Source organism: Diabrotica undecimpunctata, chromosome 8 (genome assembly GCF_040954645.1).
Source record: "Diabrotica undecimpunctata isolate CICGRU chromosome 8, icDiaUnde3, whole genome shotgun sequence".
NCBI lineage: Eukaryota > Metazoa > Arthropoda > Insecta > Coleoptera > Chrysomelidae > Diabrotica > Diabrotica undecimpunctata.
In genome coordinates, this window is record NC_092810.1 from 136,087,978 (window position 1) to 136,111,732 (window position 23,755).

At 34.5% G+C, this 23,755-nt stretch overlaps 1 protein-coding gene across 1 annotated transcript; it reads right to left on the reverse strand.

Moving 5' to 3' along the window:
* Positions 1 to 1,623: 1,623 nt before the first annotated feature.
* On the reverse strand, positions 1,624 to 14,962 carry LOC140449136 (uncharacterized). Its single transcript, XM_072542283.1, has 6 exons — positions 14,905 to 14,962; positions 13,467 to 13,596; positions 12,055 to 12,444; positions 9,589 to 9,923; positions 6,677 to 7,029; positions 1,624 to 3,345 (listed from the first exon to the last, which is right to left on the reverse strand). Exons 1-6 carry the CDS (start codon positions 14,960 to 14,962, stop codon positions 3,172 to 3,174), a joined length of 1,440 nt encoding a protein of 479 aa, XP_072398384.1. The 3' UTR covers positions 1,624 to 3,171.
* Positions 14,963 to 23,755: the final 8,793 nt, after the last annotated feature.

Below are 23,755 nucleotides of genomic sequence, written 5' to 3' on the forward strand. Positions count from 1 at the left end.
CTTACATTTAATATTCCTCGGCGTACGTTACGTAACCATCTAGCTAGTGGTACTTCACAAACACGACTTGGGCAGTCTTCAGTACTCACAAAACCTCAGGAAGATTGGTAGGGCACCCTTTTGTCCTGAGGTTGTGAAATCGGCCTTGTGATACGCCCTAGTCAATCGATCATGGCAATGCTCAATACTAAAATAAATTCCGGAATAAGTCCTCCGATCGGGTCTCCGGGAGGACAGTTTTGAGTTTACCAAAAGATAATAAATTAAAGTGCAGAAAGAATATCAAGATCTGTAGATGGAATGTCAAAACTTTATACGAAGCAGGAAAAATCCACAATGCGAAACAGGAGATGAAGAGAATGCATATTGAAATCATGGGAATAGCAGAAATGAGATGGTCAGATTCTGGAGAAATACAAATAGTGAGGCAACGCTGTATTTTGCCTCCTCTAATCTTCAATCTGAACTCTGAAAGAGTATTTATTAAAGCTTTGCACGAAACTGAAAAAGGTATTCTACTAAATGGTTACCGGCTAAACAACATTAGATATGCAGATGGCACCATAGTATTTGCGGACAACTTAGAAGACCTACAAGTTCTTATGAACAAAATCACGTATTACAGTCGACAATATAGACTCAATATAAACGTTAAGAAGACAAAGCTTATGGTAATTAGCAAGAAAAGGATACCAGAATTTCAACTCTACGTTAACCAATCCCCTGTAGAAAGAGTGACGCAGTACAATTACCTCGGCACCATAATGAATAAAGAATGGACCAACAACCAGGAGATAAGTAGAGCACGCATCGGAAAAGCCAGATCCACCTTCAATCGGATGGGGGCCTTCTTCAAGAGTCACAATCTCTCTCTTGATACAAAAGTAAGAATGCTGCGATGCTACGTCTTTTCTGTAGTTTTTTATGGTATTGAATCGTGGACCTTGAATGAAGATATGTGCAGAAAACTGGAAGCATTTGAGATGTGGCTATATCGGAGAATACTTAAGAACCCGTGGACTGACCGAGTTACAAATGAGGAGGTACTCAGAAGAATGAATAAGAACCGAGAGGTACTGACCACCATCAAATCTCGAAAGTTACAATTCTGCGGACATATTATGCGAAATGAATCCAGATATGCTCTCCTTCAAGCCATCCTGCAAGGAAAAAGAGGTCCAGGAAGAAGAACATCTTTGTTAAAGAAGCTCAGAATCTGGTTCAATTTAACATCTATGCAGCTTTTCTGCAAATAAGATAAAGATTGCCTTGATGATCGCCAACATTCGTAACGGATAATATATCAAGAAGTAGAATAACTGTTAGTTGTCATTCTCAAACAGGAATAATAACATATTGTTAATAGGTGAGATGATTGGTTTAGAAAATGGGGGAGGGCTTTTGACTTGATATTGCTCATTGCCTATGTGCCACTTTGAATACAAAACGTCATCTCGTGATTCTATTAGTTAAAAATCTCTCTCATAATGAAAAAATCTGTATCATAATGAAGCCCATTAGGTATGATACATAGGTATTGTAATTGATATATGAAAGTATGAGAGTAGAAAAAAACTCTGTTCATTACCTCTGAAAATTAGACAACATAAATAAAACATAATGTAAGGTCTGTTACATTTTTATTCAACTAAACTACAAGAAAAATAAGAGTATCATAAAATATCTAAACATATTCAGTTCTTTTTTATGAATATTATACGTATCTCATAATTCCAAAAAACTGAATAGTTTAGTTAAATATACAGATAGATAAAAACCTAAATAAAAATTAAGTAAGTTCCGCCTAAAATTTTATTAAAGCTCTTGAGTCTGTGACATCTGACTTTTTAGTCAAAGTGAAAGCTGCTTAATGGAACGAGAATTAACTGTTATTTGCGTGATAAATATTTAACAGGACTTTTATTTTAAGCTGTGTGAACCTGTGCGAAGTAAGATTAATTAGTAATAGAAATATAAAGATAAAATTCGTGAATAGCAACATTTTATAGACGGATATCCTACTTGAAAATTCTCAGTCTGGTATGTATGCAACAACTATTATACCATTGCGTATAATGTAGGGCCTACATTGCAGAACTGGGGTCAATTTTGTAAAATAAGCAATTTATTTAATAGATACTAAAACTACAAACTAAGTGAAATATACCTAAAAGCATAAATTTTATTTTTCTTAAATATAAAGAAATCGTGTATATTATTGATACAAGTATCGCATGGGTTAGGTAATTTTTATATTGAACTTTGCACATAAAAGACTACTCTGATATATCTGGAGAATTTGTCGTTCATTAATAAATAAAGAATTCTGGAACATATGAAAGTAAATACTTGGCAGTAAATTTTGAGCTGTACGATCACCATGACAACTCTCAACCTTAAAAAAATCTAAATTTTCTCAAAAATACATAAGGAATAAATCAAAACAACTTTCTCTGATTTTGTTAAAACAAAATTGGAGAAACTGGTTCTGTGCGTGTTTTTTGGTTCAGAGATAGCAAGAGATGTGACCACAGATCACATTTAATAGCAATCCTAATCAGTTACATCATAAGTAGGTAAAGTATCGAGAGCTACGCGTTGATGAGAAATTCACTTCTCGCCAACGTATGCATATGCGAATCCAAATCAAATTATCAGGTATGTATAAAAATATCTGAAAAAAATGAACTGCTGGACAATCAAAATTATCAATAGAAAGTAATCTTAAAAGCAATAATTAATTAAAGTTATAGCATTGTACAAGACAAAATGATGTTGTCATCACGTATAATGCATAAACCAATTAACTATTACGAGAGAAATATCTTGAGAATGAAATAAAAAATGATATATGTAATATGCACTTGTTGGAATTATGTGGTTTTCATACAGCGAGTTTCCTTAATATACACGATTTCGGCATATTTAGTTTGTATGAAGCGCCCAGAAACTTAAATTAAGATATATAAATTTGAATTTCAAACAATGATTAAAACTACAAAGCTAAATTTACTCAACAATTGTTAAAAAATTAAATAATTATGTTTCTGCGCGTCCCATAATAAAATATGTATTTTTTAGTAAACGCATGACTAAAACTAAGTTAAACAAGAATTGGGAGAAATAAAAGCAGAGGGCTGAAGGTAAAAAAAATGTAAGATAATGTGGAATTTAATTGTTCGCCGACAAAATACTGATACAACGGTCCACGTCCAATAACTGCAACAGGAACGATGTATCTCTCAATATTGTGCCAGACGTCCGGATGATGTTAAGTAACTTGTTTTCTGGTAAGTTCAGCTGTTCGTTACATATTGAGATTTTCTCCAGTAATCCTTTGTCAATCTAGAAATAAAAAGAAATTTATAAATTAGTTTGATATTATTTCCAAATTATCTAATACAGGGGTGGCTGTAAAGGGACGTAGGGGGGGCTGTAGGAAAGTTGAAAATTCGCTTTCACACTGTTTATATTTATCACGATGAACAATACAAACGAATGTTAACTTTTAAATTATTAATTATGGTCGCAACACATGCGCTTGACAGACAATAAAGTGACAGCTGCTGATTTCAGTAGGCCTTTTTCATCATGTGACGAGCACAAGCGCAGCCGCCATGTTGAAAGAACTTCAATTGAATTGTTTCGTACTGTTTTGATTAACAATGTGTGGAAACGCAGTATTATCTCCACAATTGAATCAATCATTAGAATAAATAGTTGATGTTGCTTTACTTATTTATAATACAGTTGAAGCCCACAATAGTTTGCAATAAAAAGGTGGCTCAAATGTCATGGAAGTCCACAAAAAAAGTAGTAAGCCGATTGAGAGGTTAGGTATCATTACTTGTTTACTATACAAATAATATCTATATTTTTTATTCTAATTATTGATGTCAATCAATAAAAATGACATATGCATGTACTGAATAGTATTTAATACAAATAAAATATTGTAAATTTTGTAAACATAATAATAATAAATACTATTGTAAATGAAATTTAATTTTCACGGTCAAAAATGCAATCAGGAATATCAAATCAAAGAATAAGAAAGCAATCTTAGGTACATAGGTACTCCATAACGACACCGCTTCATTGTTCCTTTTCATCTTAAAAAAAAATAATTTGCAAATTGAGGCACTTTCTCTACATTTTCGTATTTCTTTTTTTTTTTTTAATACCTGTAGTTCCTTTAGTATTTTTTTATGTTAAATATGTGTTAATAGGAGCTTTAAAATACTTGTTTACAAAAAAATAGATACTTTAAAATTATGACACTTCCAAGGAAGTTGACAAACGGAGTGCTCGGATCACGCTCAGGAGACTTGTCCAGTACCGGACACTGCCCAGTACCGGACAGAGTGTGTTTCCGATAAAGTCCGTTAGATAACAGAGGTATGCACTCTAGCGGTACAAGCTCTATACCAGTTAGTTTCACTGTGCAGGCGGCAGTCATTTCGTTCAGTCTTATAGTAACGTAAGTGAGGAATATATTGTATAGAAGTAATTGATATTTAATTATAAACATTAGTTTGAAAGGGAAACATTAAATCATCTCTCCAACACGTTTTCCCAGTATCAGATAGTTATGAATTGCCCGGTACCGGACACTAAATATTGTATGCTACCTCACTGATTCTTTTTATATTCTTCCCAGGTACATTGAACACGATGCCGAAAGGGAAAAAAAGCTGTTTGGTCAGAATACTCGATAAAAATGGCAATAAATCAAGTATTGGAGAACAAAATGACTATTAGACAAGCTTCTTTTCATTTTTCTGTCCCAAAGAGCACGCTGGCAGACTTAATCAAACAACTAAGAGGAGGTGAGGACGAGGATATGAAGCCACCCATTTTAAGAAGACATTTTCTGAAGAGCTAGAAATCAAATTAGTCAAGCATTTAATAGATTTAGACAACAAAATGATGCCTTGACATGACATCTTCTTTAACAAATATGAAGCACTGCTATCAAAATCTAACTTTATTCCTTCAAAGGTATTTAATTGCGATGAGAAAGGAGTTTTTGTGGTCCATGATAATGCCTCAATGGTTCTATCACAGAAAGGAAAAAGCAGGTTAGTAAAATCACGTCGGAAGAGAGAAGCAGAAATGTAACTTTGATACTGTCTATAAACGCGGCAGGTGATGTATTTTTACCTCCATTATTTGTATTTGGTAAGGTTAAAATGGCAGAAGAGTTGAAGAAAGATGCTCCGGAGGGAAGTATTTTTGCTTGTAAACTAAGTGGAAGGGTCACTGCCAATTCATTTTTGCTTTGGCTAAAAATGTTTGTTACTCGAGTGAACCCCCTAAGTAAAGTTCAGCTCTATTGATATTTGATGGCCACAGTACTCACAAAGAACTACAAGTCATTATATATGCAAGAGACCACAATGTTCACATGATAAGTCCCTTCACAGCACCCCCAAACTTCAACCTCTTGACCGAGCAATAATGTGCAAAATAACTCAAAGAGACATTGCAGAACTTGCAAAGTCTGAGTTTGCCTGTACTGGCTTGTACCCATTGCAGAAGACCATTTTTACAGATCTAGACTATTTTACTGCAGCTCACTTTTCTAAAGAGAATGAAGCCCATAGTGATACAATCCCCTGCACAACAACTCCTTCATCTGAACCACCATTGGCTGTAACAGACAGGTTTGATGCAGCTTTATCTACCTCTTCTGAAAAATCACTAAAATCGTGTTCCACAGTTGCAGTTTTTGCCCTGCACATCTTCGGCATCAAGTAGCTCTACTGTGAGAGCTCTACCCATAGCTACTGCCAGCACTTCTAAATCCAGCAATGGACTTCAGAGCCCCAAGTCTTCCTTATTTCAAATTGAGACGGACCAAGTTTCACCTGCAACAAATGAGGCTAGGAAGAAAATTATTCAGAAAAGAGACGAAGTGAAAAGAGTGAGACTTTGTCTGGATCTCCTTATAAAAGTTGGAGAATTGGTTTAAGGAGTCACAAGAGAAGATTAAAAAGGCAGTAGGGAAAAAACCTAACCAAACAGCCTGAACAAAGAAAAAAACAAAACAAAGTCTTTATGTGAATAGACAACTTTTCTCGTCAGCCATACCAAGTAGTGGAAGTTTGGAAGAAATGAACACTAAAGAAGAAGAAACTCCGAGTGTCTCATTTGTGGAGAAACTACAAATTAGGATTGGGTACAGTGCACTACATGCAAGGAATGGGCGCACGTCGCGGACACGGATCAAGAAATTCTACTTTTTTATAAGTGTGAAAATTGCGCAACTTTTTTATAAGTGTGAAAACGTTTGTGAGCAAATAAAATTCAAAAATATTTACATAACTCACAAAATCTTTAAAAAATGTATTTCATTATGCTACCCATGCGATTAACGTATTTTTAAAGTGTCTGGTTCTGGGCAAGTGTTTCTGTAGCACAACAAAAGATAAACTTTTTTATTTGTTAATTTTTGTGTGAACAAAAAAACATGTTTACTTCTAAAATATTGCATTTTTATTTCTTATATGTGCTTCCAAAAAAAAAATATTTTCAAACAGCTTTAGGTGTCCGGTACTGGGCAAGTCTCGCATACTACAAGTAAATTTTAGTTCGAAAGTATTAACATAGATTGAAAATAAAAACATTTTGAAAGTAAACTCCCGTTTTAAGCAATATTGTAAAATAATCTTACCTCCGGTTTCATAAAATCGGAGAACCTTAGTTTTATTCGCTGCTTGCCCATATTTTGATAGAAGATGGTAAATTCGTCTCCATTCTGCAACAACTTGAAATATATACCTGCAATTAAGTCACCCTTCTGGTCTCTGGACAGTAAGCTTTTAAATCCGTAGACCAAATTTCTCCTTTCCGTAACATCTACGGCTGTTAAATAAGGCCTACCGACATAAATGATACCTGCAAATGTGTCTACTTTCCCATTTCTCGTTGTTCTTTCGTTCCATTCCACGAAGTGCTTGTTATTTGGTGTTAATTGGTAGTTGTAGTCTTTGCGGGTGTTGCCTTCCTCTGACTGTATGAACCAACCTGAAAGTAATTATAAAATTATTCCTTTTTATTGAAGTAGGTATCTTTGCTACCTCGCGTTTTTAACAGCTGGAAACCTTAATTTTCGACTATTTTTTCTCAGGCAACTCTCTCATCATATTAAGAAAAACATTAGCTTTAATTTGATATAAAAAAAACACGCATATACGTCATGAGCAGCGTATTTTATTTAAAAAATAATTGAACGAATTAAAATATTTGTCAAAAACTAATTACTATTAATTTTAATAAAATAAAAGGCAGATGCCGAGCACAGTTTTTTATTAAATCTTGACCAAGTACTTTCAATCCTAGAGCATCTGAAATAAGCCAAGAAACGTTTTTTCAAGTAAAGGAAAATTAATTACTTAATAACTTCGAAAAAACACAAAAGTTTTTGGCAGATCACATGGTGATGTGATCTGCACATTTCAAAATTCTATGAACTGAACATTGACCAAAGGTCCAACTGACGCTACTATAGGAAGTTAACTGATGCGAAATGAAATTATGTAGATTGCGTAATTCAGATCTCGGAGATCCTTCAGTTAAAAAAACGTTTCTAAGCTTATTTCAGATGCCCCTGAAAATGCTCTGAAAAGAAGTGAAAGTACAAGTTACTACATGTGTTTTGTGCTGTAATTAAGTTTTTCATTGAAATTATTATTATAATTTATTATTTTTTTATCGTGACTTCTTAGAATGCCACAGATGAATTGTCTGAAAAGGAATTTATGGAAATTGTGAAAGGATGGGAAGATAGCAATTTTTCAGATGATATACGTGCCCCAGGAGAATATCCTTGATGATACTGACTTTCAAAACGAGCCGTCAGAGCCTGAAGTTCTTACACAAGAAGTCACCAGTGCTGTTTCTGGTAAGGTTGTGTACAGAAACGTTTTATAAGTAAAAAAGAACTTGAGAATCGATGAAGATGCATCGGGTTTTAAGGGTTCCTCAACGCTTCCAGAACATTTTCTTACAGAAACTACGTCGCCTTATGATTTTTTCAATACTTTATCAATAAAGAATTAATTACGTTAATTTGTTAACAGACAAACTTGTATGATGTCTAAAAAACCCAAACAGAAGCAACAACTATAACCATACGGATATAAAAAAAATCAAGGAATATGTCCAGTATATGTCTGTGGTGTCCTTGCTCAGAACAAGGTGCTACTGAATAGGGGTACCACATATATTATCAATGCAATGTCCATTAACAAATTTGAGAGACGTAAAGTCAAATTTAAATTTTAATGATAATTCTAAAATGTGGGACAAAGATCATTCCAGAATTCGAAAAATTATAGAAGAAAAGACCCATAATATAAAACTAAACAGTCTATTGAAACCGAATAAATGGGTCATTAAACTTTTTATTTTGTGTTACAGGATATGTATATAATTTTGAGATACATACAGGTCAAGAAAGTTTACTCACCAAAAGAACTGATGGTGAGATCTGGAAGCCAGCAGAAACATTGTTGTCCACCTAGCAAGGGTGATACCAAAACAACAAAATTAGACTCTATATTGTGACAATTATTATATGTCTCTTCCACTTGTAAACAAGGAATATGTATACTGGGAACAGTACGAAGGAATAGGATTTCTAATTGTAAGATCATGGACGATAAAAATCTAAAGAAGTGTCCAAGACGAACTTCTGAAGAATATACAGCATACGTTGATTGAGTAGGTCAGCAATGTTACATGGATTGAGCACAGTTACAAGCCTGTAACACTTCTTATAACATGCACAGGGGAGCTTCCTAAAAGCAAAATAAAAAGATTCGATCGCAAATGCAAAAGAAGTATTGAAATAGACTGTCCCATCATTATTAAAATGTATAATAAACGTATGGGGGTAGACCTCCTTGATAATTACGTAGGTAGAAGTTCAATTTCCCTCAGATCTAAGAAATGGTACTAAGTGGTTAAGCATAAATGCATGGTTGCTCTATCGCGGAGCATTGGAACAGTGATACACATTGGCATGTGATACTTGAAGCTTGGAGTGAAAATGGTACAGATGCTGAAAATAGTCGTTCTGATCAATATTATTGAGTACCATCTCGTAAAAAAAAGGTGGCTAGTAAGCTGATAAAAAAATTGATTGGGAATAAAGTTGACATCAAATCTTGCCTTGAGGATTTCGACGTGAAAGATTCCGGTTGTCTACTAGAAAAACTGTCTGAAACTCCAACGATATTGGACATTTTTTTTTAAACTTTGTTACTAAAGAATTTGTCAAAGAAATAGCGGTTCTGACAAGCATGTATTATGATCATTATAATATTAAAATTTTAATTTTGTTTTCTAGTTAATAAAATGTATTTTTACAAATGAATGATCTATTTTCTTATCCAAAAATTGTTTATTTTCATGAATAGGCTTTTAAAGGAACACTAAAAAATAATATATCATTATCTGTAACCGCGTTTCAGGACCGAATTTGAATAAACTGGCGGCTGTGGTCCAGTGAACACCGCCATGTGAAATCGGTGCAGTGCTGAAAGGGTTAAATAAAATGTAATATCCAATAAAATACTATACCTGTATGTGGATACGCTCCATCTGACATGACGGTAACCACTCTAGCAACGTGATATCCAGGATCGCATAGCATCACTGCAGTTCTTCCGGAAAATTCAACTTTCAAGCACATCATGACGTGTTCCTTTTCCAATCTGTACGGCAAAGAGGTGGGATCATCTTTAAAAGCATTGGTGTATACAATAGGGCTGTCAATTTCTTCCTCACAGGAAACAACACAAATGTGGTTGCCGATACCTGGATACTTGCTATCCAGGTTGAGTCTGAGACGATTCCATAGTTCAAAAGCCAGTCCGACGCAGGTATGATGTTCAGATGTTATTGGTGGAGAATATCTAAAATTAATTACTTGGATTACAACCAAATATACATCCCATATTTAAATTAGGGTCATTATTTTTAAAGCCTCGTCTATAGCATACAATTTTACAGTAGGTTGTCGTTGTATATTTTATGAAGAATAAAGTGCAATGCGTTTCCGGTTCTGCGGCATTGTTCCTCCCAGCGTGAGAAAGCCTGATTATACCTTCTGTGTACAGTTATGTGACCTTGACAGTTCTATGATTTCTCATTTATCAGTGCCATCCTAACAGTCAAATTTTCTGTTTCAGAACAGTCAGTTTAAGAAATTTGTGTTCGGCTCGTTTAGTTTTTAGATTTTAATTTAGTAATTAAATTTTTATTTTTTAATATGGTAAGTTGTAGTAGAAAAAGAATGGCTTTGCCTATTAAAGATGAAGTGCGTGTAAGAGCATTTGAAAGTGGTCGAAAACTTGAAAACGTTGGACTTGTTAATTCGACTGTCGGCTCAATCCTAAAAAACAAGGACAAAATTGTAAAAGCTTTTAATGAGGAGGAAGAAAATGTTAAAATGAATAGGAAGTGCATTCGTGGTGATGTAGATTCAACTCTACTCAAATGGTTCAAGCAGTGTCGCAGTTCTGATATTCCTGTGCCCAGGCCACTTTTAAATGAGAAAGCTACAAAGTTCGGAAAACTGTTTGGTGAAGATGTCACATACTCTAAGGGTTTAAAGCCCGGTACTCAATTTCCTTCGCGAAAATTGTTGGAGAATGTGTGGACGAGAACGTGACAGGTGATTGGTTACAAAACACATGGCCACATCTAAGACAACCACACAAGGATGAAGACATCTTCAATGGCGTCTTTTACAAATTAACGCCAGACGTCATGGTTTTTGTTTGTGCGAACACGACAGATACAGAGAAAAGAAAGCTTTTGGTTATTGGGAAAAGTTTACATCCTAGATGTTTCAAAAACATAAAAACACTACCTGTAAACTACACAGCGAATAAAAAAGCGTGGATGACTTCTGCCATTTTTGAAGAAGAATTGAGAAAATGGGACAAGGAACTCTCTTAAAAAAAAGGAAAAAATATTCTCTTAGTTGACAACTGTGCAGCCCATCTAAAGCTTAATTTGACCAATATCAACCTAGTTTTCCTACCAGCGAACTGCACGAGTGTCTTGCAGCCTATGGACCAAGGAATCATAAGTTTAAAGTGCCATTATCGGAAAGAGCTTTTGAAAAGGATGATTTTTTGCATGGACAATGGGGAACCCGTGAACATTACCATCCTTAATGCAGTTCAGTTTTTAGACGATGCGTGGAGTGCGGTTACGTCAGTGACAATTTGTAAGTGCTTTCGTCAAGCTAAATTGATTGTTGGAGAGGTGTGTTCTCCCAATCTCTACATTGACATCTCCCAATGTTCAGGATGTTGACGAGGATAACGAAATGCCTTTGTCAGAGTGGATACAAAAGTTTAATGTAAACCAGAGAGAGTTTGGAACTGATCTTAACTCCTACATTTCAGTAGACGATCAGGTAGAAACATTTCAAGTTTTAAGTTATAAAATTATGGAACAAGCGCAAAATGTGGAAATGGATGTTGATGAAGACAATGAAGAAGAAGAATAAGACGGTGTTGATTGTCATACAATCCAAGAAGTAATGAGAGCTGCTGAGATCATATCCAGGTTTTACCAGTTGAGTGAGGCATCCACAACTACCAAAGAAGCAGTTCATATTATTAAGGACACTACAGAAAAACTTTATTTTTCGGAAACGGTTGTGCAGAAGAAAATAACTGACATTTTTCAGCACTAGAGAACTTTTTCATAAAAAATGTAAGTTTCAGAAACATATGTTTTATTTCTTAATTTTTTTTATCCTAAATGCAGCTGTGATAATAAATATTGCTGTAATAAAATTTTGCCTCGTTAAAAGGTATAAAATTTTTTTATACCTCTTTTATCACTTTGATATAGCCTCATTTTTTTACTGGACCCTTAAATGACGCTGTAACCATGTTCCACTGTAATTATAAGGTGTACTAGTTATCACAATTTTGAAAAATAAAAAGAATTATATCGAAATCATATTCACTGTCAAAAGTTTTTATTTTTTATGTAAAAAGTGTAATACCATTAAAAGATACTTACAAATGGAAAAACTCAAGAAGGTTATCGTTGCCGCTCTTTTTGTAACTTTCGTAGAGTTTCAAAAAATTGCCAACGGTATCGTAATTGTGTTCTTCCAGCACTTTGCGCAGGTACATTTCAATTTCGCAGGCCAACGTTTCGTATTCCCTGATGTTATTTAGTCTGTAGGGAGCAATATACTCGTCCTCCCATCCTGGAAGAGGAAGAGGATGCTCCAAGGGCCACAGACCGTTGTCCTGTTCGTCTTCAATGAGTTGGGCCAATGTGCAGCTAGCAGCGTCGACGGGTACGTCAACGTTGCCGTTTAAATTCCCATGAGCCCCATAGAGGGGCTCTTGCTTAAACCCTAGGAGGGTTCCATTTTGAGACCAAGCATTTTCATTTTCGAGTCAACTTGGCCATTCGCAGCCCCAGCGGCCAACGGTTGGTTCCATAGATCTAACAAACAAAATACAGATTAATAATGCATACATAAAAATGTAGTATACTAGATAAACATTTACAGTCAAGCATGTACAGCGTGTGATCTCAAAAAGCCGTACTATATTCGACTACATAAGTAACCGCATCGACCGGGAGAGGCAGTTTACTTCAATCGCTAGCAAGAAGCATTACTACTTTAATAGCAAGTGCGACTTCTTCTTCTTCAGATGCAAATCCACTAATGGATGTTAGCGATCACATTTTCCATTAATTCTCTATTTCTTGCAATATGTATCAGAGATTGTATGTCGTTAATCCCTGTCCATTGCCTTATGTTTAGGAGCCAGGACATTTTCTTGCGTCCCATTCCTCGCTTGCCTTCAATTTTACCCTCGATTAAAAGTTGGAGGAACTGGTATTTTTCATTTCGCATGATGTGACCTAGATACGCCGTTTTCCTTTTCTTGATGGTTTCGAAAAGTTGGCGTTCTTGGTTTATTCTTTTAAGGACATCTATATTTGTGATTTTCGCTGTCCATGGTATTTTTAGGATACGGCGATAGAGCCACATTTCGAAAGCTTCTGATCTGTTTATATCCCTCGTTTTGAGTGTCCAGCCCTCTAGGACTAGCGACTAGCTTTAATGAACTAAAAGCCAAATATATATGGCGCAAGAGCACAATTCGTCAAACGTTTCATATATGAAGACGTTCATAGGATTTTATAACGTTATTTCAACATAACCTTGCATCGTCAGAGATCCAGGTAGATACAAATTCACACAGATCGATTCATACACGGAACGTTTGTGGCCAATCGTTTTCGGTTATGGTCATCAAAGTAGATGGCACTTTCGTAGCTATCCACTTTAAGTGGGAAATAAGCAGGGACATTCGCTGGCCATTAGAACATAGACAGATAAGTCCTTAATTTTACGATTAAGTTCTACGCTTAATAAAATATTGAATACATCTCTATTAAATACTTACTTGTCAGAGCTGGTCTCTCCGATAGGTAGTAAGGGACCAGTGTAAGTTCCACAGGCATTCGACAAAGACTTGTGTCCGGCTGCATTTTGATCAGCGGTACACAAAGACTTTAACGGCTGTATATCACGCTCTATAACAAATAAATTAGAATATTAGACTGATAAAGAAAAATTATATTTTATTCTATTATATACATGTGTTTATTATATATCAACATATAAAGAGATATCAAAAACACATCCCAAAACAAAGAGGAGAACCGACTCCCGACAACTTAAAATTTGGAAAAGTTACGGCATTCAATGAGCATGGGAACAACTGAAAGAGAGAAAAATCAATAAAGAAGGAAAACCAAGCCGCCGCGCCGGAAGAAACAGAAAGATGCTTAAAAACAGAAAATTAAGCAAAAAGACAAAAAATTACATACAAATATACAAAACACTGCTACTGCCAGTTATCACATACGATGAAAACAATAGTAATGGACAAAAAGAAGTAGAAAACTTAAGAGTAGCTGAAAGGAAAATAATGAGGGCAATCCTAGTACCTGACATCACTCCATACAGAGAAGAATGATTAAAAAGAAAGATAGATGTAGAAAAAGAGTTAGGAAACAAAACACAGTTAGCGTAATTAAATTACAACGGTTGGAATGGACGGGACACATACTCATAAGACCGATAAACGAGATGATTAAAAAAGTAAAAAGCATAGACCTCAATCCAACTAAGAAGTCAAGGGAAACCGGGAGCAAAATGGTGGATGGCATGGAAAACAGCTTAATAATTATGATAAAACAGTGAAAGGAAAAATTCAGAACAGACAGGAATGGGGACGGCCCGGACACACTAAATTGTGACCAAAACAGAGAAAGACTAGGGGTGGGTAGTCCACAGTGAGACGCGGTACACAGTAAGACATTGCTTCTCGCTTTCAAATTTGGCGCTCAATTAAGTTGATATTTTATTTGTGGATGGGTTTCGTTTAGTGCAATATTAAAATTTCAAAAGTTGCAAAGATATGTTGCTAAAAAACGCTTGACTGAAGGGAAAATCTCCATGGCCCCTAATTATGGCTGCAGATTGATGTTTAACGAGGAACAAGAACAAAATTTTAAAGAGTATTTGGAAACCTGTAGCAAATTGGCGTATGGGCTAACGACTTTAGATGTTCGTAAACTGGCGTATGAAGTTTCTGTTGTAACGCCAGAATCGTAGAATTCAACAAAAATGGCATTTGGAATTTGGCTACGAGGTTTTATGCAATGCTGCAAAACTTTAAGCATAAGACAACCAGAGGCTTGTAGCTTATCAAGACTGACTTCTTTTAATAGACACAATGTAGGAATTTTCTTCGACGATCTTCGTAATATATTGAATAAAAACCGTTCACTTTACTAAGGATCGAGAACTTTTAATTTAGATAAAACAGGGCTCACCACTGTTCAGAACCCTAAAAAGATTATTGCAAGAACGGGTGTCAAGCAAGTAAATCATTGTACGAGTGGTGAACGAGGTGAGCTGGTTACAATATGTGCCATTGTTTCTCCTGCTGGAACTTCCCTGGCACCAGTCCTAGTATTTCCTAGGAAATTTTTAAAGCCGCATATGTTACAAGATGCTCCACCTGATACATTTGGGTTGGCAGCACAACGCGACTGGATGAATTCCGAATTATTTGTCGAGGTATTGGAACATTTTATCAAACAAATAATTCAATAAAGAATCCTTCTCTATTGATTTATGATAATACAGAGTGTCACATATCTGCAAAACGAGTTAACAGGGCTAGAGAGGCTGGAGTTTTTATATTAACTTTGCCTCCACATTGCAGCAATAAAATTCAGGCCCTTGATCTAATAGTTTTTGGTCCGTTTAAATAATATTATAATAGAGAATGTGACAAATGGATGCTAAACAATCCGGGTATTCCTTTAACAATTTACAATATAGCCGAGTGTGTTCGCCTTGCGTTTTTGGATGCTTTTACCCCCAGCAATACAGTTAAAGGATTTGAGACATCGGGGATTCGTCCATTTAACCCTAATATATTTAGACGTGTAAGAGTGTAAGAAATAGACGTGTGTAAATTCTGCTCCATAATAATTTCAATTTTTGGTTATTGTGAGTCGATAATTTTGCTGATTTTGCGTGCAGTGTATAATAGAAGAATAAAAGTGTTAATGGTAATTATAGCAAAGACATCGGAAGAGAGGTAAGTGCATAACCTCGATAAATTTAGGAAGGCGAAGGAAATTTTATTTAGTCTCAACACAAAAAACTAAAAACAAAACCGGCCCAGGTAATTAACGCTATATCAGTTTTAAAAGCTAGAGGTGGGCGTTGCCACGTCAAACCGTTCCAAAGTAACTAACAATTATTTTAATTGAAAATTAATTTATTCAGGAAGAAAACGTGAAAATAAATTACTACAAGCTACTGCTTGAGAGAACCATCTTCCTTCGACGCGTTGAGTGGGGAGGTTGGCTCTATCGCGAGTAGTAGCAGTAAAAATATGGACTCAGATGATAATACATCCGATGACAATCGGAAAAGAAATAGAGAAGAAGAGGGACTGTTATTTGGTCCCAGTAAAAAAGTACAAAGAAGTCCAGTTAAAAGTCACAAAGATGATAGCAAAATAGATCAAATACTAAATATGATAAAAAATTTAACAATAGAGTTACAAGAATTAAAAACTGATATAAAAGAAGTAAAAACGGAACAAAAACAATACAGAGAAGAAATGAAGCAACTCAAAACTGAACTAGCAGAACTAAAACAAGAGAATAGTGAAATCTGGAAAGAAAATGAACAAATCAAAAAGGACCTGAATGAGACAAAAGGACGCCTTGAAAGGCTGGATAGAATAAGAAAAGAAAATAATGTGATAATACAGGGAATGACAATAGAAACTGGAGATAGAAGAATACTAAAAGAAGTAATAGGAAATTTTATGACAAAAGAGCTAAATATTACCGTAAATATAGAAGAAGCAGTGAAACTAGGAGATAAAACATGTTTAGTCAGACTGCCAAACAAAGAAGAAAAAACAAAAATTATGGAAAACAAAAGTAAACTTAAAGAAGTGAAAAAAGAAAAAATATATATAAACAATGATCTAACGACAAAGGAATTACAAATACAGAAGGAAATACGAAGAATAGCAAAAGATGAAATAAAGAAAGGTATACGTGTCCAAATTAAAGCCAACAAACTTATAATAGATGGTCTAGAAAGGAGATGGAATAGAAACACCAACCAGCTGGAGGACCATCATGGAGGTGGTTCAAAAAACTAGCAAGGGATGAGACGATGCATTATTCGTTGACGGACGAGGCAAAGAAACAGGAAATGACTGCAGATAAACCCGGGTACAACAAAAGTGCAATAAAGAAAGATAGACAAGAAAACAAAAATAAAAAACGAAGACAACAGAACAAAAAAAATAAAGAGTTGAAAATAAGCACATGGAACATAAGAACCATGCTAACTCCAGGAAAAATGCTAGAAATAGAAAAAGAACTCAAAAAGTATAAAATAGATATTGCAGCACTGCAAGAATTACGCTGGGAGGGACAGGGACAGATTGACAAACAAAACTTTACAATGTTATATTCAGGAGGAAAGAAACAAGGGCAAAAAGGCGTGGGATTCATGATACTAAGGCACCTAAGAGAGAAAATTATAAATTTCAAGCCAATATGCGAAAGGATGGCCTATGTTAGAGTCAACAGCAAACTATTTAATATATCAGTCTTGAATTTATACGCCCCCACAGAAACAAGCAATGCAGACGAAAAAGAAATCTTTTATGATAGGGTCGAAGAGGAGATAGAAAAAATACCCAAAGAAGATGTCATATTTGTACTAGGAGACCTCAACGCCCAGATTGGAAAAGAGGACTTTTTACAACAAATTGCAGGAAAGCATACAATACACGAAAACACGAATGACAATGGGCAAAGACTATGTAACCTAGCAACAAGAACAAATTTGTTAATAAGCTCAACAAAATTTGAACACCCTAAAATACATAAGGTAACATGGAGGTCACCAGATCAGAAAACATATAGTCAAATTGATCACATAATGATTAATAAACGAAAGCAATCGTCAATAAGAGATGTGAGAACGTTCAGAGGTGCGTGTGCAGATTCAGACCACTACATGGTCACAGCCACTATAAGACAAAAAGTTAAAATGGAAATAAAACAAAAAAAACAACATAAAAAGTGGAATGTCAATAAAATGAGTAATGAAGAAGTAAGAAAAAAATATGAAGAGGCAGTAACAGTTCAAATAAAAGAGAAATATAAAGCAGAAGATATAAACACAGAATGGGAGACGATCAAAAAATCAATAGAAGAAGGTGCAAATATGCAGATAGGTAAAAGTCAGGCTAAAACAAAAAACGAATGGTATAACCAAGAATGTAGAGAAATAACAGGAAAAAAAGTGCAAGCCAGAAATAAATGGCTAAGAACAGATAAAGAGGAAGACAGAGAAGAATATGAAAAATTAAGAAGGAATGCTAAGAAAGTGATAAGGCAAAATAAAAGAAGATGGGTAGACAAAAAAATGCAGGAAATAGAGCAGGAAAGAACAAACAGAAATACAAAAAGTTTTTACAAAAAAATTAAAGAACAAAGCAAAAAATACAAGGGCAAAACAAACGGAATAAAAAATAGAGAGGGAATAGTGATAATAGAGGACCAAGAATACAAACAAGTATGGAGAGATTACTACAGAGAGCTCTTGACGGAGGAAACAACAGAAGAAGAAATGCATAACGAGGAGGAAACGGTGCACGAAGAAGAAGCAGATGAAGTAGATATCGAAATTTCAAAAGAACCAACATTAGAGGAATTGGATGAAGTAATACAGAGAAGCAAAAATGGAAAAGCCCCTGGTAAAGATGGCATTAATATGGAACTAATAAAATACGGGGGAAGAGAACTAAGAGGAAAAATACTGGCACTATTGAAAAATATATGGAAAGAAGAGAAAATGCCAGGGGACTGGGAGGTAGGGCAGATCATAACAATACATAAAAAGGGAGACCAACAAATCTGTGAAAATTATAGAGGAATAACGTTACTAAATACAACATATAAAATATTGACATCAATAATAAAAAAGAGGTTATCAAAGATCACAAAGAAGACAGTAGGACAGTACCAATGTGGATTCACAGAAGGAAGATCTACAATAGATGCCATACACACAATAAAACAAATAATGGAAAAAGCAAACGAGTATAAACTAGAATTGGAAATGTTATTCATAGACTTCAAACAGGCATTTGATTCAATTAAAAGGAACGGATTAATGATAGCACTTAAAAAATTAAAAATTCCACATAAACTCAGAAAATTAATAGAAATGACAATGAGAACTACAAAAATAAGCATAAAGACACAAAGAGGAGAGACAGAGGAATTCATTATAAATAAAGGGATGAAACAAGGAGATGCCTTATCAACAACGCTATTTAATCTAGCATTAGAATATGTACTACGAAATATAAATAAAGGAAATCTCAGAACAAGAGGTGGTCAACTAATTGCATATGCAGACGATATTGCTATTATTGCAAAGAACAGAAAAATAATGAAAGAAATGCTAGAAGAAATAAGAGAGAAAGGGGAGGTAATGGGGCTAAGATTAAATCAAGAAAAGACAAAAATATTAAGATTAGGGAAAAAACCAATGAAAGAAAAAATCAAAATAGGAAGTTCTGAGTTTGAAGAAGTAGAATACTTCAAATACCTAGGAGTTACAATAAGTAAATCCGGAGAAAGGAAATCCGAAATAAAAGAAAAAATATTAGCAGCGAATAAAGCTTATTTTGCAAACAAAACATTACTTAAAAGCAAAACACTGACTAAAAAAAGTAAGATGAGCATTTATAACACCATAATTAGGCCAATATTATTATATGCAGGAGAAACAATGACGATGGTTAAAAAAGATGAAGAAGACTTAAGAATAGCAGAGAGAAAGATTATGAGAACCATACTAGGACCAATCAGAACAGAGCAAAATGAATATAGAAGCAGAACAAATGCAGAAATTAAGGAAGAACTTAAGGAAGACATCGTAACTAAAATAAAGCAATGCAGAGTTAGATGGTTAGGTCACATTTGGCGAGCAGGCGATGAGGCAGTGACATACGCAATGATAGAATGGAATCCAGGAGGAAAAAAGAGAAGGGGAAGACCGAGATCAAAGTGGCTGCAAGAAGTTGAAGAAGACCTCCAAAGGGCAGGAGTCAGAGAATGGAGAGGAAGAACTAGAGACAGGAAAAAATGGAGAGATATTGTCAAGAAGATAAGATAAACAAAAAAGACTGATCCACTTAAGAAATCGGATCTAGAAAGAATTTGCGGTTTAACCCCACACTGGGGTGTATAGCCATTATATATATATATATATATATATATATATATATGAAAAAGACAGAAAATATTTTATTTCACGTTCAAAGCGTCTATGTATCTATTGATACGTATTTCGCTTTAATAAAGCTCATCAGAATAGTTATTCATAGCCGTTCTTAACGTGAAAAATAAAATTCTCTGTCTTATTAGAAGTAACAATAACATGACTTCGTTATGGACGCAATAGCGACATCTGATAGAAAAATCGGTAAGATAGTTTCGAAACAAATTCAGATTTCTGCTTTAATCTGGAGCCTTCTAAAAATTGCAAGGCATGGCCAAACGATGATAAAGATGTTAATAGAGACATGGGGAATCTAAAATTTGCATTCCACGACATGTCTATTCATCTAAGCAGAAATCCTAACGAATTTGTTTCTCGTACTCATACAGAGTAGATCCGAAGAAAATGAAAAAGACAGAAAATATTTTATTTCACGTTCAAAGCGTCTATGTATCTATTGATACGTATTTCGCTTTAATAAAGCTCATCAGAATAGTTATTCATAGCCGTTCTTAACGTGAAAAATAAAATTCTCTGTCTTATTAGAAGTAACAATAACATGACTTCGTTATGGACGCAATAGCGACATCTGATAGAAAAATCGGTAAGATAGTTTCGAAACAAATTCAGATTTCTGCTTTAATCTGGAGCCTTCTAAAAATTGCAAGGCATGGCCAAACGATGATAAAGATGTTAATAGAGACATGGGGAATCTAAAATTTGCATTCCACGACATGTCTATTCATCTAAGCAGAAATCCTAACGAATTTGTTTCTCGTACTCATACAGAGTAGATCCGAAGAAAATGAAAAAGACAGAAAATATTTTATTTCACGTTCAAAGCGTCTATGTATCTATTGATACGTATTTCGCTTTAATAAAGCTCATCAGAATAGTTATTCATAGCCGTTCTTAACGTGAAAAATAAAATTCTCTGTCTTATTAGAAGTAACAATAACATGACTTCGTTATGGACGCAATAGCGACATCTGATAGAAAAATCGGTAAGATAGTTTCGAAACAAATTCAGATTTCTGCTTTAATCTGGAGCCTTCTAAAAATTGCAAGGCATGGCCAAACGATGATAAAGATGTTAATAGAGACATGGGGAATCTAAAATTTGCATTCCACGACATGTCTATTCATCTAAGCAGAAATCCTAACGAATTTGTTTCTCGTACTCATACAGAGTAGATCCGAAGAAAATGAAAAAGACAGAAAATATTTTATTTCACGTTCAAAGCGTCTATGTATCTATTGATACGTATTTCGCTTTAATAAAGCTCATCAGAATAGTTATTCATAGCCGTTCTTAACGTGAAAAATAAAATTCTCTGTCTTATTAGAAGTAACAATAACATGACTTCGTTATGGACGCAATAGCGACATCTGATAGAAAAATCGGTAAGATAGTTTCGAAACAAATTCAGATTTCTGCTTTAATCTGGAGCCTTCTAAAAATTGCAAGGCATGGCCAAACGATGATAAAGATGTTAATAGAGACATGGGGAATCTAAAATTTGCATTCCACGACATGTCTATTCATCTAAGCAGAAATCCTAACGAATTTGTTTCTCGTACTCATACAGAGTAGATCCGAAGAAAATGAAAAAGACAGAAAATATTTTATTTCACGTTCAAAGCGTCTATGTATCTATTGATACGTATTTCGCTTTAATAAAGCTCATCAGAATAGTTATTCATAGCCGTTCTTAACGTGAAAAATAAAATTCTCTGTCTTATTAGAAGTAACAATAACATGACTTCGTTATGGACGCAATAGCGACATCTGATAGAAAAATCGGTAAGATAGTTTCGAAACAAATTCAGATTTCTGCTTTAATCTGGAGCCTTCTAAAAATTGCAAGGCATGGCCAAACGATGATAAAGATGTTAATAGAGACATGGGGAATCTAAAATTTGCATTCCACGACATGTCTATTCATCTAAGCAGAAATCCTAACGAATTTGTTTCTCGTACTTCTCTTCGGATCTACTCTGTATGAGTACGAGAAACAAATTCGTTAGGATTTCTGCTTAGATGAATAGACATGTCGTGGAATGCAAATTTTAGATTCCCCATGTCTCTATTAACATCTTTATCATCGTTTGGCCATGCCTTGCAATTTTTAGAAGGCTCCAGATTAAAGCAGAAATCTGAATTTGTTTCGAAACTATCTTACCGATTTTTCTATCAGATGTCGCTATTGCGTCCATAACGAAGTCATGTTATTGTTACTTCTAATAAGACAGAGAATTTTATTTTTCACGTTAAGAACGGCTATGAATAACTATTCTGATGAGCTTTATTAAAGCGAAATACGTATCAATAGATACATAGACGCTTTGAACGTGAAATAAAATATTTTCTGTCTTTTTCATTTTCTTCGGATCTACTCTGTATGAGTACGAGAAACAAATTCGTTAGGATTTCTGCTTAGATGAATAGACATGTCGTGGAATGCAAATTTTAGATTCCCCATGTCTCTATTAACATCTTTATCATCGTTTGGCCATGCCTTGCAATTTTTAGAAGGCTCCAGATTAAAGCAGAAATCTGAATTTGTTTCGAAACTATCTTACCGATTTTTCTATCAGATGTCGCTATTGCGTCCATAACGAAGTCATGTTATTGTTACTTCTAATAAGACAGAGAATTTTATTTTTCACGTTAAGAACGGCTATGAATAACTATTCTGATGAGCTTTATTAAAGCGAAATACGTATCAATAGATACATAGACGCTTTGAACGTGAAATAAAATATTTTCTGTCTTTTTCATTTTCTTCGGATCTACTCTGTATGAGTACGAGAAACAAATTCGTTAGGATTTCTGCTTAGATGAATAGACATGTCGTGGAATGCAAATTTTAGATTCCCCATGTCTCTATTAACATCTTTATCATCGTTTGGCCATGCCTTGCAATTTTTAGAAGGCTCCAGATTAAAGCAGAAATCTGAATTTGTTTCGAAACTATCTTACCGATTTTTCTATCAGATGTCGCTATTGCGTCCATAACGAAGTCATGTTATTGTTACTTCTAATAAGACAGAGAATTTTATTTTTCACGTTAAGAACGGCTATGAATAACTATTCTGATGAGCTTTATTAAAGCGAAATACGTATCAATAGATACATAGACGCTTTGAACGTGAAATAAAATATTTTCTGTCTTTTTCATTTTCTTCGGATCTACTCTGTATGAGTACGAGAAACAAATTCGTTAGGATTTCTGCTTAGATGAATAGACATGTCGTGGAATGCAAATTTTAGATTCCCCATGTCTCTATTAACATCTTTATCATCGTTTGGCCATGCCTTGCAATTTTTAGAAGGCTCCAGATTAAAGCAGAAATCTGAATTTGTTTCGAAACTATCTTACCGATTTTTCTATCAGATGTCGCTATTGCGTCCATAACGAAGTCATGTTATTGTTACTTCTAATAAGACAGAGAATTTTATTTTTCACGTTAAGAACGGCTATGAATAACTATTCTGATGAGCTTTATTAAAGCGAAATACGTATCAATAGATACATAGACGCTTTGAACGTGAAATAAAATATTTTCTGTCTTTTTCATTTTCTTCGGATCTACTCTGTATGAGTACGAGAAACAAATTCGTTAGGATTTCTGCTTAGATGAATAGACATGTCGTGGAATGCAAATTTTAGATTCCCCATGTCTCTATTAACATCTTTATCATCGTTTGGCCATGCCTTGCAATTTTTAGAAGGCTCCAGATTAAAGCAGAAATCTGAATTTGTTTCGAAACTATCTTACCGATTTTTATATATATATATATATATATATATATATATATATATATATATATATATATTT

What these genes read in the sequence shown, in the direction of transcription:
- LOC140449136 (XM_072542283.1), bottom strand. Translation starts at nt 14,962, where the DNA reads ATGATTTACTTGCTTGACACCCGTTCTTGCAATAATCTTTTTAGGGTT. An exon ending in TGGAGCGTATCCACATACAG is followed by an intron (nt 7,030 to 9,588) that starts GTATAGTATTTT and finishes AATTACTTTCAG; the next exon opens with GTTGGTTCATACAGTCAGAG. An exon ending in CCGATTTTATGAAACCGGAG is followed by an intron (nt 3,346 to 6,676) that starts GTAAGATTATTT and finishes TTTTATTTCTAG; the next exon opens with ATTGACAAAGGATTACTGGA.